Source organism: Micropterus dolomieu, linkage group LG21, assembly GCF_021292245.1.
Source record: "Micropterus dolomieu isolate WLL.071019.BEF.003 ecotype Adirondacks linkage group LG21, ASM2129224v1, whole genome shotgun sequence".
NCBI lineage: Eukaryota > Metazoa > Chordata > Actinopteri > Centrarchiformes > Centrarchidae > Micropterus > Micropterus dolomieu.
The window spans coordinates 1,970,216-1,986,263 of record NC_060170.1 but is presented as its reverse complement, the minus strand read 5'-3'; the positions used below and the strand labels follow the sequence as shown (position 1 = coordinate 1,986,263).

General features: G+C 40.0%; 1 protein-coding gene across 1 annotated transcript in view; it reads right to left on the bottom strand.

Annotated features, from left to right (window-relative positions):
- Nucleotides 1-15,093, bottom strand: part of top3b (DNA topoisomerase III beta) — a 41,202-nt gene extending 26,109 nt beyond the window's left edge. The window contains exons 1-5 of the mRNA XM_046034406.1: nt 14,790-15,093; nt 9,687-9,818; nt 4,470-4,576; nt 4,042-4,116; nt 1,839-2,032 (exon numbers count right to left, since the gene is read on the bottom strand). Coding sequence (XP_045890362.1) covers nt 1,839-2,032; nt 4,042-4,116; nt 4,470-4,576; nt 9,687-9,818; nt 14,790-14,859 — 578 coding nt within the window. The 5' untranslated portion in view covers nt 14,860-15,093. The remainder of the gene's footprint in view (nt 1-1,838; nt 2,033-4,041; nt 4,117-4,469; nt 4,577-9,686; nt 9,819-14,789) is intronic.
- Nucleotides 15,094-16,048: the final 955 nt, after the last annotated feature.

Sequence of the window (16,048 nt, the reverse complement as noted above, 5' to 3'; positions counted from 1 at the left end):
GTAATTTATAATGCTGCTTAATTTTTACTCACCGTTATACCATTTTACTGCTTTGCTGTCATTATTTCAATTTATTCTTCACTTGTTTAATAATAAAGACTGACTTGATTCCAAAGAAACCTCCTACTGATCCTTTGCTGGCCCCGGAGATTCCTCCTTTTACTTATAACTCACTGCTATACTTTTTTAATGATAAATTTATTGTCACAAACACCTCCTAGTTAATTCATTCAAGTTGTATTACTTAATAAAGTCTTTAAATCAATGAAAAACACACAATGGAAGGATGTACGCAACCCTCTTATCAGTTACATACAGACATATTTCCGGCTGGGGTGGGACAGGATGAACCCCCTCTTATCAGTTACATACAGCCATATTTCCGGTTGGGGCGGGACAGGATGAACCCCCTCTTATCAGTTACATACAGACATCCGGTGGGGGTGGTGGGACCGGAAATAGTTGTCAAAAATGAGTTTGATGGAATGTATTTGATACTTCTCTCTATCCTAGCAAACAATCCCAGAGGTTAAATAGCTGAGTTTCCCTACCAGTCAGTCAGAACGGAAGAAGTCTCTTGGATGAGGGACAAAACATCTTCTAGCAGGGGCGAATTGGCAATCGGGTGAACCAGGCCAAATCCAAGTGGCCCGCGGGCAAATTTGGCCTGCTATTTATCAAGTTGACCAGCAACAGCTATCATCTGGCTAGCTTGAACCGGAGCGCGCACACTGTACAGCTCTTCTTATCAAATGAAACGGTCACTTCACTCCTGGTTTCAATGGTAAACCACCACAACAATAACAATTACCTACAAAAACATTATAAGTAGACATGTTTTAAAAATACATCAATCATAAAGTAACATTTGTATTTCAAACAAATGACAAGCTTATTAGCAAATTTTAACAAAACTCCCTTCACCGCTATGCTTAATGGGAAGTCTGAGGGGCAGACTTAGGCTGCTATGTAGCCTATCCCCCCGGACTCACACAGGTTGCGTGTAAACCACGGTTTAGTTCCGTCCTCTGACCAGCATCAACTTCCACTGGAAGCCCCTCAGCATTTCAGCAGCAGAGAGTGGATGTTCTGCCGTTTTATGTCTGATTTCCTGCCCGGTTCATCTGCTCTGTGCTGCTTGACAGAAGCTGCGCAAAAATACACTGGTTGCTTATTTTCTATGGAGCGGAGCGGGAAACACTTCTGGGACACACTGCAGTGCTTCTGGTTCACAGAATCGATGTGATCCGCTTCGGCAGCCATGACGCAGGCAGACTCAGTGAGTCCGGGATCATGTAAATGTTGGTGTTAAGTGACTTGGTAGCAGGTGGGCACCGTGATGAAGCTCCGCCCTCGTCTGGAAAACTCAAGTGTTCACATAGGCTACTTTAATGATCAGTCCCAAAAATCAGTAGATGAACATGGCAAAAGACTATAAGCTACTTGGTTTGGTACCTGTTACATCAACAAATAGGGATTTGTCAGTCTATGGCATAGACTGTATAGAAAAAGGTTAGTCCACAAAAACTAGCGGTTTGGTGGTTTATGTGAACAAGGTGGCTTGGGGTCGAGTCAAATTCCCGACCTGAATTCTAGTGCCAGTCGGCCCCTGTCTTCCAGTATCTTCAACCAAGTCCAGTTGCCCTTGACCTCAACCTTCGTTGGATACCGCAATGCATCAGAATCTACAACATTATCATATTTGCATGATTTGAGAATGTATGTTATGTTATTTTAGAAAAAATGTGTGTATCGAGATATACAGTATATCATGTATCGCGATACAGCCTAAAAATATTTCTTGGGTGTTAGAACAGACAGCTGCAGACTGTGTGTACCGTGTGAAGGCACAGCCGATTCGCAGATCCAGCTCCTGACGTGCATCTACTGACAGGGCTTCATTGTGGTTGGGCTCTACTAGGCTGTTCATGGCGTTCCAGATGTCAGTGTCAGTAATGGAGCTGAATTTGGCACGGTAAATGCTCTGTTCTCTGACACTCTTGTTCATCACTGGCTGGATGGCATCCAGTACCTGGGAAGCAAGAGAAATAATGACTGAGTGACTTGATTTTTTCAAATTGATTATTACTCATCAGTAATTCCTAAATCCCAAGATGACATCATAGTAATGAACCTATTAGCAACTCTTCATTCCATCTCTGCTCTGTGGAGCATTATAGCCTCTTGTAGCTCATTGTTTTGGTTTTACAGCCACAACTTTACTGTTTTGCTCCAGTCTTGGCATTCTTATCAACCTTGTTTCCAGCAGCAGCAGGCAGATGTTCAGTGAAAAAGCTCCGATAAACCCACTACACACCAGAGTTGGAAAGTAACTAAGTACCTAAAAAATTTACTTAAATACAGAACTTCTATTCCACTACATTTTCGGAGGAAATATTTAAATATATTTATTGCATTATATTTAGCTGGTGTTCTTAGTAACTTTGAGATAGATTTAAGGTCCTGCACACAAACACAGGTGTCCTACTACAAACAAACAACAAAATCGTTTGTACTATGACATATTATCTTGTGCATGTAAGATTTTAAATCTTTCCGGACATTGGGTGTTCTATAATTTAATGCCCTGAAAGGGCCATTTAAAAATATTTTGGTCGTAATGCTATAGTATAGTACTTTTACTTACAGGTTTTAAGTGCGTCTATCTTTCAGAAAACGATTGTTGTTAATGACATTGATGGCTGTTAACTGAACTGCAGTCAGAATCCTTGGATGGGCAACTGGTGTCATTAATAACAAAGGTTTTCAGTACACCATTGCAACATCAGCAGTGACGTACCATCACAGTGAGAGACGCAAATATAACAGAGCACACCTGACCACAACCAGCTGTGGACCTAAGACCGAGCAAGAGAGATGCGCTGTAGGCTATCTTCGGTTATGATAGTATTTTACTAGCAATAACGTTAGCGAGCAAGCAAAAAAAGCTAAAGTTAGCCAGGCAGCTGCAACCCACCCATGCTGCATGGGTCCAGCACCGGCGGCCTCACAACACCAGCCAACAGTTCAATTCGATTTTCATGGGAAAAAACATCCTTTACATAGAAATCAGTCCACAGGATGTTATGGCAACCTAAAATCATCGTTACATTACAATTCCGTCACACATAAAAATTGGCAATGCACAGTGATTTATGTGTGTAAATTGCTTCATATTGTTACATATGGTACCTTTAAATAGATTTTTCAATGCAGGCTATTACTTAACTAGTATTTTCACATTGTGGTATTTCAACTTTTAATTAAGTAAAGGATCTGAATACTTCTTCCACCATTGCTGTACAAAACCTGCCCAGCACCAAACCGCAAACAGACATAATTCGAGACTAGCTGGTAAACACAGAGGAGCATTTAGCAGCTAAAGAGACTATTTGGTGGAGACCAAACCAGATAAAAGAGGGTCAACATTGGATTTCCTACTCATCAGGTGGACACAAACACAACTCAAAATAAATGAGAATGTTGTTCAAAGTCTGCTGGATGTATAAAAAGGCAACTGTTTGCTAAAATGTTCACGCTCATAAGTTGATACATTTTATGTTTACAGCTTGTTGTTCAATGTAGCTTTAATGGTCAGTTTCCGCAAATTACAAAAATGATTTTGTATTATCCATTTCTAGTAATATCTATCGCTTTTTTCCAAAGCAACTATCCAAATTATCTCTAGCTGACCCTGTTAAACTGAACACTTGTAAGCAAAGGCAACACCAACGTATTAAATAGCTATGGAAATCTCAGCCATTAACCCAGGTTTTCTGGATTTGTTACCTGATTATAGAAAAATACATGTTAATGCCAGATGTAAATGCAATCTGAAAAAATAAGATCAGCCAGACCTGATTTGGAGTTTGCTCGGGCTCAAATTGTGATTGGATCTCAGCCAGATGTAAATGCAATCTGTACAGCTTATTTCTGGCACTAAAATCTGAGCCGGGGCGAGCGGAACTGGGCTCAGAACAGACCAGGACCTAACACAGCAAGACACTTGTTAATACCAGGTGTAAATGAAGCTTGAATTACCTCAAAACAGATGTTCTCGCCTTCTTTATCACAGTCCAACCATAAAACCACATAGTCACAGCCTCTGGCTTCAACCTGACATGACAGTAGAAACAGGGGGTGAGCACGGAAGGTACTTTGGCATGACACACACTGACCACTAACTGATTATTCAGAATGCTGTACACCTGGGAAGCAAGAGAAATGGAGACTATTGAGACTTTTAAAAAAGGACTAAAAACATTTCTTTTTAGCAGAACTTATGAGTTTTAACCTTACACAATAATGTCGTTGCACTATTTATAATTTACACTGATGTTTTTACCTTGCTTTTATGATCTTACCTGTAGCACTTTGAGGTTTGTCTTAAATGTAAAGTGCATTACAAATAAAATGTATTATTATTATTGCAGTAAACACAGATTACTGGGTGAACCTATAACACATACCTGGAGGAATTTGACCATGTTGAGTTTGGGGTTAGCCTCCTTCTTTTCTGTGGGAGCTTTGCTAAAGAGTTCTGCAGGGTCCACCTTGTCCCAGTTGTTGTACTTCCCTTGAAAATAAGGACCAAGCTCTTAGTAAAGCAAAAAAAAATAATTGTTTGGACAGTGAAGATGTTAAAACCAAACATCAGATCCCATGGTTGCAGGCCTTGATCCTGGCCTATAGCAAGCCGTCAACAAGGTGTAATGTTAAAACATAGAGTGAACTGGGTAATGTTATTCAAGAATAGAATTATCAGTACCATCAGCTTCACATTCAAACATATTCATTGTGTGGCACATGCGGGATCATGAGTATCAACAGTAGCTTAATGAGTAAGTTAAGTCCAGGTTGAAAAGCAATGTTTCACTGCCCTGACTCAAAGTTTCAAGCCTCTTTCACCACTGACTGGGTGTGGTCAGAAGTAGAGATGCACCGATTGAGATTATTGGCCAATTCTTTTTAAACTCTGACCTGTCACTTCAGATCGTCTTTCTTTCTAAGAACTTTAATATTTGTAAATTTTCATTAATGGAAAATTCTTACCTTCCAAGGATCCCAATTAGCACCAGCATAAGCATTGACTGTTCTTCATGGGTTCCATTTAATGTTCATAAGAAAAGATTAACAACTAAGTTTTACATTTTCTCCTGTACCAGGTTACAGGACTTTCTCTCACTCTCACTCAAACAAATCTAAAAATAAATACTCCAGGTTAGGCCACTGGACAGAACTGAAAATGGATTACAGTAACACGGCTCTGCGTTTCCCACAAAATGACAGTGTAACTGTGGTAGAGACATGGGGCTATATTACCCTACTTCTGGTAGATTATTTCTATAACTGGGCAATAAAACAATGATGATAATAAATTTCCTCAATTACTATAACAAATGTTCGATAAATGTCATTTGAATCACAAATTAATTAGAACTGAATTTTTATAAGATATTTTTTTGTTGAAGAAAAAGGACTGATTAAAGATTTTACTTAATTTTACTCGTGTAGGGTTGAAACATTTCATCGATTAAATCAATTACTAAAACGCAATGACGCAAATTCTTTCCATCGATGCTTCGTTTAATCCATATAACTATATAGCGCTCTGTTTCGCACGGACATTTATTACTGTCGCAATTCGCTCTTACGCTGTGTGAACACTACGTGATTATGATGGTGCTCTTTGCAAAGTGGAGGAAGAGAGAGAATATAGTGAGGGACGAAGATTAAAGTGTCCAAAGTATGGGATAATTTCAAGCTAAAACAAAACAACAACTCTGTAATGTTACAGTCTGTCCACCGACAACGAAACTTATGTCGCCTACCCCAACAGCACGATGGTATCTTATCAGATGCATCCAGTCTATCATCAAGTCCATGGAGCTGACCACAGACAAGGTATCAGCAACTTTAGCATTTAACGTAAATCATTTCCGACCTCCAACTAAAAAAAGTACTACGGAACACCATCTGAAGTCGGATTTCCTACTTGTGAACTCCGAGAAAAAAATATGTGCCCCGACTTCACGAGTAGCCAATCCGGACAGCAGCTGAATGACGTCACACAGCAATGGCAGCGCCCATTGAAGTACACATTGTAAATGGTAAAGAATAACGTAAAAGGCAATAAAGCATATTTGCATGTATTTAAATAAAAGTAAAAATACTATCATACCTGAGATTTGTTAAGTGATCCACTGTTTGGTAAGTGTTTGTCATGTTCTGACCATAAATAATAGTTTAACTCTCATTTAGGAGCAAACATAAGCCTTTAAACCTGAAAGAAATAATTTTGACATTTATTTATTTATATTTACTGTATTATCATATTGATTGGTTTTCTATTTTTTATCCTGATAAAATGTTTGGCACCCAGCCCTAATTTCTACTTTCTTATCCAGCCATTTTACTTCTACATAATTCCACCTTATTTTAGTTTTTACCCACAACTTCTTTAATGTGCTCACCCTGCCTTGTCTCTCTATGTGTCTGTTGTTTTGACTTTATTCATAAGTAGTTTAATAAAATCGCAAAAAAACAGAAGCATTAAGGAGGCTTGTTAATGACATAGCCTATTGAAACGATCAAGACCAACATGGTACTGAATAACATCGGCACCAATCAGTGGCCTGTACTACGAAGTGAGATTAATCTTGGAAATTCAATTTGGTCTCGGATTATTCCCCCTCTCCTCTGGCCCCTTTTATCTATAACAATGGACCTCATGCGCAGTTGTAACTTTACATCTTAATCATATTACACATAAAAGACTAATCCATAAAACACATAATAGAGATTTTAACTACAATAATGTAAGCTACTTGTTGAGTAGAGGCTTTTATTTTGAAGTGGGAAAGAAACGTAAGTTGTGAACCTGTTCCAATTCGACATGTGCGGGAGACGAAGAGAAAAATAAAGATGTCCCGCCTTGGTTCAGACAACGGAGCCTCGGTGTTATTATTTTGTTAACACATATAAAAGCATAGGCGAATTAATAACTGCTCGGTTACACTGGTGGCAGTGGTGGTCGTTTTGCTGTGAAATCCGCCGAAGAATCAATGCATTTTGTGAGACTGTCGAGGCAGTTTCTAAAAGTTTCAGCTAGTTAGCTCACGTTAGCCACTGTTAACACGCGTGTAGCGTAACTTTGTACAGTGTTCAGCTAGCACGAGTCAAAGATTTGAAGCCGCGGTTTCTCTGTGCAGTTGTAGTCAGTGAGGGTAGTCAAGAATTAAATGCATGAAGACAAGAACACACGGCAAGATGAGGAAGTATGACGAGGACCCCCTTGACTGCAGGGAGTGTCGTGGGGAAAGACCATTTGCAAGCAACATGAGGATTGAACTGCCACCGCCGTTTGCGGGAGAGGAGAAGCAAAGCTTTCCCTGCTGAGCCAGGCAATATGAGGTCACTGTAAGGGCACTGGTCGGCGGCGCTGGAGGAGACTGTGATTATGAGCAGGCAAGGATCTTGCCGACACGACTGACCAAAGCTGCTTTAATCTTGTGGGATAGCCCCACATTTGAGGACCACCTCTCCTCTCTATGAAGCCTCAGTTTGAATCCTATGAAGTGCCTTGTGATCATGAGGTTTTCCTGGGGCATGTTGTCTCTCGCCATGGCCTGCAGCCGGATCCCCGGAACACAAAGTCAGAACCTGGCCCACACCGTGGAATCCGACTGAAGTGCGGGCATTTGTGAGGCTGTGCTCTTACTATAGACGTTTTGTCAAGGCCAAGCGAGATGCCCCCTTCCACCGTCTGACGTGTAAAGAAACACATTTCCAATAGACTTCTGAATATGATGCTGCATTTGAGTACCTGAAACGGGTGTTCTCATCAGCCCCAGTGGTTACTATGCCTAACTTCCGTGTCCCCTTTAAAGTGTACACGGACGCCTCCACAGTGGGGGATGTGCTGACTCAAGACAGGGATGTACTAGAACTTGTGGTGGTCTATGTGGGTCAGTCGCACTCACACTGAAAAGCGCTAGTCCACATTTGGCAGAGAGTTGTGGGCTGTTGTGTGGGCTGTACGCCAATTCAGACACTACATTGGGTCGGCTGCATTCTCCATCATAACAGGATCATAAGCCTCTGCTGGGGCTCCGCAACATGTCTATGGACAAGGATCCCACAGGCAGAAGAGCGAGGTGGATACTGGAGCTGGATCCTTTTAATGCCATAGGCTGAGCAGTGAATGGACTCCCTCACGGGGGGATGCTCAGTGTCGAGTGGTTGTGCCGTCCTTCCTTGTGCCGGAGGTGTTGCAGCATCTTCATGGAGGCCCAGCATCTGCACATTTCTCAGCAGAGAAGGTATGGGAACGAGCAAGGAAAACCTGTTTCTGGCCCTCTCTGTTTAAGGACATTAGACAGTGGTGTTCACAATGTGTCCCGCGCCAAACCCGCAGGGCCCCAGTGTCTAAGCGGCATGCTCCGATGGGGGAGTCCCAGGTAACTCGGCCCTTCCAGAGAGTGGCAACTGACATCCTGGAATTGCCAGTGACTTCAAATGGTAACAGATATGTGTTAGTGGTTTAGGATTACTTTACCAAGTTTGTGAATCTATATGCCCTTCATAATCAGACTGCCCATTCAGTAGCACAGTGTTTGTTTGAGGACTATGTGTTAGTTCATGGCATCTCCGAGGCTGTTCACAGTGATCAGGGCAGGCAATTTGAGTCAGAGATTGTTCAGACTGTGTCAACTTTTGGGGATTAAAAAGACACGCACCACACCATATAATCCCAAGTCACATGGGATGGTTGAACGCTTTAATCGGACTCTCATTGACCAGCTGGCCAAGTCACTGCTCGCCTGTGGGGGTGAGTGGGAGGATTATCTGAAACATGTGGCTTTCACCTATAACACATCTGTCCATGCCTGCACCAACTACACCCCTTTCTATTTGACTCACGTCCCCGTGGATATTTTGGTGCCCTCTCAGATGGGGCGTTCGGACTTAGCTTTTTCCTCATGCTGACTTTGTGACCTCTCTAACAGGGAGGCTGGAGACACAGTGAAAAATAAAGATGTCCCGTCTTGGTTCAGACAACGGAGCCTCGTGTTATTAATTTGTTAACACATATACAAAGTAAAGGCGAACTAATAACCGCTCGGTTACAATAAGAACACTGTGATAATTAGGCTAGTAGGCCGCTGGGCCGACAAAGCCAAGGAGGCTTGTTGGCCCAGCGGCCGCCACAGTATTAGATTTAGCTGTTAACTTGTCTTTACATTCATCATATCCTGACACAATCAACGTGCATTCTTCTGGAGAAAATACAAAGCATGCACACTGTGAAAAAAACTCTGCACGGCCGAACACACCCCTTTTTATGAAAACGCGCACCGAACTCCAATTAAGATAACACCGAGTTATCATCGACTCAACTAACCAACATCTTATCCACCGTCGTAGTATCGTTTAACTCCAGTGTAGGCGGTCAGAGTTTATCAACTCTGAGTTTGCCTGATAACCCCGAGTTAACTCTGAGTAGGTTTAACTACCTTCGTAGCACAGGCCAAAGGTGTGTTCACTGTTGCTTTACCTGGTTAGTGCTTGTAAAATATCCACTGTATCTTCTTAGTAATACCAGATAACATTTCTCTCTCGGTTTCTATGCAAAGTGCTAAAATGGGTTACCATTAATATACCTGGGCGACCTGTTTGATACTCACCGATGAAATCTAGACTCATCACATGTCCACAGACAGAAGTCATCTTAAAGCGTACAGTTTGGCCCTGGAAGCTGCCAGTGTATTCATGCACTGAGCATGCTCCGTTAAGTCCCTTGCGACTTGTACAATTTCCTTAAGGCAAGAAGAACAGATGAGGTAGCAGTAAGCCAATACAGTCATATAAAAGGTGCAGGATTCCCATTTCAATGTTCATGTTTGTATTAAAGCTAAATACAAAGACAAGTGCACTATGCAAACTTAAGTAAGACAAGTAATACTCTTAAAAGTCTTGAGAAAAGATCAAAACCAACAATGAATTCATTCTATTAACATGTGTAAATTATATTAGTAAGCTCCTACTGAATATTAAATCTCCAACACAAACGCCACGTTGGGATAAAAACCAACAAAATAGGTTCATGTGCTGAAGCCCATCAGGCCAAACAACAATCAGATTGACATGGGGGCGAAAACACAATCAACATTGGAAAAGTGTTTGAGTCATGGAGAGATCACTTTGTTTTGGGTATAGAAAACAAACCAAAGTTGACTTTCATCCTATTGGACATGTAAAAACTACCATTACAGCAAAACATGTGAAATATATTGTGATTTTGTCTTTCAGTTGGCTCAAGTTAGAAAACGTTTGCCGTTAACCAGTTGCTAACGATAGCCGTTGCAAAATACTTTTTGTCTCTATGTCTTTGATGTATGTATTTTTTAATCTTTATATTTTTTCATCTCTTCAGTCTCTGGCCCTTGTGTTTTGTCCCCTTCAGATTCAAACTACACAGATTCAGATTCCTCCACTTTAGGAAACGTAAGTCTGGTTAATGATTAATTAACAGAATAAAACTTTTATTGTGTTAACTTGTTGATTCTTTCCCCCACTCTGATTCACTCTTTTTTTTTTTTATAAATGTGCACATATACATGCATTAATATTGCTACGTCCACTGGATTAAAATGGAGACTCTGCCTTTTAATTTAACTGTTGCTATGGTGAATCATAGCATTGGTGCTCCATTTTTTTTTATATTTGAATATAGGCTAGTGATGCATGGATAAGGCTGGCCAGATCATAATAAATTTACATTGTGATTAATAGTGGTGGATGAAATAGGAAGACATGAAGAGAGACACTGTACGCATTTACACACGAGGTACAGGAATCAGAATCAGTAAAATTAAAACAATACCTAACCCTACAGGTGGGATAAATGCTTGGCATGACAGAGATAAAAAAATAACTATAGAATAATGCTAGCCTTTTTTTCTATATTTGCTTCAAGAAAATCGACTCACTAAAAAGGAATGTGTTAATGCAAACTTGGCTTTTATACTTTACATAATGTGTACTAAGTATTTTACAAGATGTATTGATTAATCCTGCAGAAAAAATTTAAAAATACATTTAAATGTGGATATTTTTTTTTTACTTTTGAAACACGCTCAAAAATGTAAGATGAAATGGCTTCATTTTTTTCCTTTCTAAAACTAGAGCCTACACATAGTGATGAGTAAGATGTGGCCTTTAACAGGAGGTCAGAGTGGCGGAAAGTTAGGGGTTAATGGGTGCCTCCCTTGGTTACCTGGGCTCAATGCAACAAGTTGACATCCTCTATGAATGAAATGATTCAAGGCTGAATGCTAATGACCGGAACATCTACGCAAAACTATTGTGACAGGAAAACAGAGTGACCAATATGTGCTCCTCCACCCCACACACACACACACACACGCACACACACACACACACACACACACACACACACACACACACACACACACACACACTCTTACAGAAGAGCAATCCCAACAAGAACATGGCATATAAAAAGAGAGAGGTCCAGATACTGTTTGCAGATCAACTCCAAGCCAAAGGACACACTGAAGACCAAAGAAAAAACACAGCTCCCATCCCCAAGGCTAAAAACAGAAGCTCTGTCTCGCCAGTCTGAAGTCAAAAATCAGCCATGGAACAGCTCCAGGTAAGAAACATGCCATTAGGTCAATGGTGATGATAGTGGATGGGTGTTTTCAATTTTAGTTTTACTGTTTTAAAGGATAGATTCACATTTTTCCAAGTGTACTTTAATGCAATACTCACACAACCATATGCAAACTGGAATACATTTATTAGCTGGACTGATTCTTTCTGTCCATACTGGCTGACAGATCCCTTCCTAGCACAACAAGAGATGGGGGACAAAATCCACTGGCTTGTCTCCTCTTTGCATTGTGAAGTTTAGTTGAAGCTAATACTATATGAGGCTTCTAGTGGTGTTGGTCACAAACGATGGGAGGTGGCTCCCATCTGAGAGCCGATTTCAGCAGTCTGAGTTCGACAAATCCAGTGGATATCTTTTAAAGTTACAATCTTTAGTACAAAGATGGAATTTCATAGTAAACCTTGATGACTGCAGTATCATTTGTTTTGTAGTATTGGACAAAATTTAATTTTGACTTGAGGAGGGCGTTAAATAAAACATTGCTGGCTAAAAAACACAAATATTAAGACAAAATCATTCTTCCAGTACAACTAGATAAAAAATTATCAAACTTAGTAAATGGAAATAATTATATTTATTTTCTACATATTTTAGTCAAGTATTGCTTTATTACAGAGCCCCTGAAGTTACAAAAGTTAGCACTAATATAACTATAAAACAACAAATCCTAATAAATTCTACTATAATGTGTCAGGAGACTCTTGATTCAGTGTGGCCAGAGGTGCATAAACATGCAGTGTTTTCCAGTGTCTCTGCGAGAGGACAGACAAACACTAGACATGTCCATTTACCTGACACAGAGAAATCAGTCCACACTGACACAATGCAGTTCTTATTTGTGTCCAGCTGCTGCGTGTCTTTCTGCTGTGCCTGCTGGCCCTCCACCAGTGTCTGGCCATGCCAGCGGGCAGCCAGTGTGTGGACGAATCCTTCTGTACATTCAGCCTGCAGGACTACTACAGCCAGATGGTCAACCTGCCCAACCGCATCAATGAGCGCAGCATCGCAACCTGGAGCTACGTGTGAGTATGATGAATTAATTCATTGACTTGATTGACAGAAAATTCCAAACACTGGCTGGTTCAAGCTTCTCAAATGTATTGATCTGCTGACTCTTTTACGTTTATATCATTTTAAATTTAGGCACTGATGGAAGTACTTAGATATTTTACTTAAGTAAAAGTAGCAATACCGTTGTGTAAAAGCAATCTCTAAAAGCAATCTGTAAAAGTCTTACAACCAAGAAGTCACATTTGAATTACTTTATATACTGTTGGATAGTTCAATCTATAGCACAGTATCAAATATTATAAATTCATCAGGTTTTGAATACAATACTAGTCTGAAAAGTAATTCATGACTCAAGCTGCCAGATACATTTAGTGGAGTAAAAAATATAATATTTCCATCTGAATTATAGTGGAGTATTAGTAGTGAACTACTCAAGTACATTAAAAGTACCTCAAAACCGTACCCAAGTACAAGTACAAGTCCACCACTGAATTTAGGATTTTGATTTTTGGTCAGACAAAAAAAATTTAAGGATGTCCAAACATTTAATATTTCAAGCCAAACTGATGAAACTTCCCCTGTTCCAGCTTTGCTGTTTTCTATCACTGTAAATTGAATCTCCTTGGGATTTGTACTGTTTGGACAATACAAGTCATTTGGACAGGTGAAACTGCATTCTGGGAAATGGTAATAAACATGGTTTACTATTGTCTGGCATTTTACAGAAAAAACAATTAACTGAATAATTGAAAGAATAATCAATATTGACAATTGTTAGTTATCAACGGACCAATGACATTCTCAATTAATCGATTGTTTGGTCTAAAAAAAGCCAATTTCCTACAACTAAAGATGATGTTTTCAAATCTCTTGTTTTGTTTGACCAACAGTCCAAGACTCAAAGAAATTCACAGAAGCCTAAACAAAGTAGAATAAATGATACGAGAAGCTGGAAGGATGGATTCTTTTTTTGCATTTTGTTAAATCAGGGTAGGATAGGTAATACATGTCTGGCAGTTGACTAATTGATTACTGACCAATCATTTCAGCACTAGATTTTCAATTGAATGAATTTGCATTCATTCGCATTGCCTGCCCCTGATCCTCATCTCTCACCAGGGAGAACATCGACTTGAACAGGGTGCCCCAGGTCATTCATGAGGCTACCTGCCACACCAGCCACTCCTGCAGGGGACTCGACAATGCTTTTGGACTAGAGACCATCCCTGTTTCTCTAAGGATGCCTGTCCTCAAGAAAAACCCCAGCTGCTTCCCACAGGGCAGCTACTCTCTGGAGTTTGAGCTAATTACCATAGCGTGTTTATGTGCCATCTCCAGGCGCAGCTGATGTGACTGCTCTGATGTCAACTCAGGACCTCGGAAAGCCTGAAGAATGTGTTTGTTCTGAGGGAACTTGGATGGAAATGATGGGTGTTCATTTCACTCACTGTTTTTCATTAAACATTGAAAATGTCACCATTTAATACATGCTTGTTAACAGCTTATCATATTAAGACATTTTTCATTAACTGGTATCACTGTAGTGATCATATGGAGTATTTTGGCAGCCTGGTTGCTACAAGCTTTTTCGGAATAAGCATTTATGTCGTCAACAGAGGAAACTATTAAGTATTCTCCACTAAAACACACTAAAGTTGTTCACAGTACAATTCAGTAAGTCCTTCTTCAAGGTACTAAAAGGACCATGTGTAAATGCGTATCAGTAATTTAGCAGTGATTCTCATGGATTTGGTAACGAAGATGTGTTTACCTTTACCAATAGTCAACTGAAAGTGTCATATGTTTAGGCGTAACGTTACGTTCACAGGGAAGCAAGCAACGCGCCAGGGTTGACTTTTCCGACTTCACAGTTCAACTGGAACGCACCATAACTAATAATAACTAATAATGATCATTCAAACAGATTTTCACTTCTAACTTTTTAAACTTCTAAGTTGTTTCACTGTATTCTATCACAAAGCGACATGCTATGTGACGTTCCTGTTGCCGTTAGCCTGTCGTTCAGTCTTAAATCAAAGTCTCACTCTTATTACATAACTAATTATAAAGTCGTACCCACCTTTAGAGAGGATTTTGGCAATCGACTGAGCCAACGAGGGCTTCTCTGCCACCATCAAAACAGTTCTCATTTTGAAAGGAGTGCTAACCGGTCCTCTGTCAAACTCCAGGCAGTCACCTCGTAGGTGTTAGCACTTAAAGCTGTGGTCTAACAATCTTAAACTTGATCAATAAGTGCCAGCAATAACGACTTCACTATAAAGAAAAATGTTAATTTTGCATATAACTTCTCACTAATAGGCTTTAGGCTACGCTATGAACCACGAGAGCGGACATGACAGTTTACGCATTATTCTCTTCCGGTGTGTTATCGGGTGCCGGGTGCAGAAAAAAGCCGATCCGTTCTGCACATGCGCGTCCTGCCCAGCGAGTTTTAAAATAACTTTATTACCAGCACACCTTTGCACAAATATGACACAAAACAATACGAATTGGCTACACAACACAGACAATATTTGAGAAAAAAATACATAAACTAATCACCAAACACAAACAGAAATAAAATTGTATAAAAATAAAATCGAGTTTACGTAACTGAAAACAATTAGCAGTTCACAAGAACAGCTTTTGAATCCGCACACCAAGTCGAGTTAACAATTGTTTTCCTAACAAATTATCTCATTTGTGGTCTGATAAACATTAAGTTAATCAAAAACAGTGCTCCATATCAGTAGTTTCAACTAAATCAATGAATAAAGCTATAATAAAGTTGTGTTTTTGTACAATAGGGCTTGGTTGCCTAAAACAACAGGGACACCAACTGTTGATGAGATTATAAATTAACCTGATGAATCATATTCAAGGGTTTTTAATCAAAAAAGTTTAAATCTCGATTGTTATCTTAGGCAATAATCACTGCTAAACGCTCCAGTAAGGAGTGTGTATCAATGTTAAAATTACCTTTACATTAGCTTTATTTATAAACATTAACCCCCATACTACAATATAATGAAGAAAAAATAAAGAATTATCAAACACAGAATCGATGACTCTATCTCAAACATAATATGTCCTGAGACCACTTATTTACAGGCGGTAGTGGCAAAATGGGACACCATCCATCCATCCATCCATCGTCAACCGCTTATCCTGCATACAGGGTCGGGGGGAGGGGGGGGGGCGAAAGGCGTGGTACACCCTGGACAGGTCAAAATGGGACACCTTAGTTGTTATTTAAAACACAGAGAAATGAAAGAAGATAAGTAATTTCAACCAAATAATGACAATGCAACAATACACTTGAGGTAGACTACCTTTGTG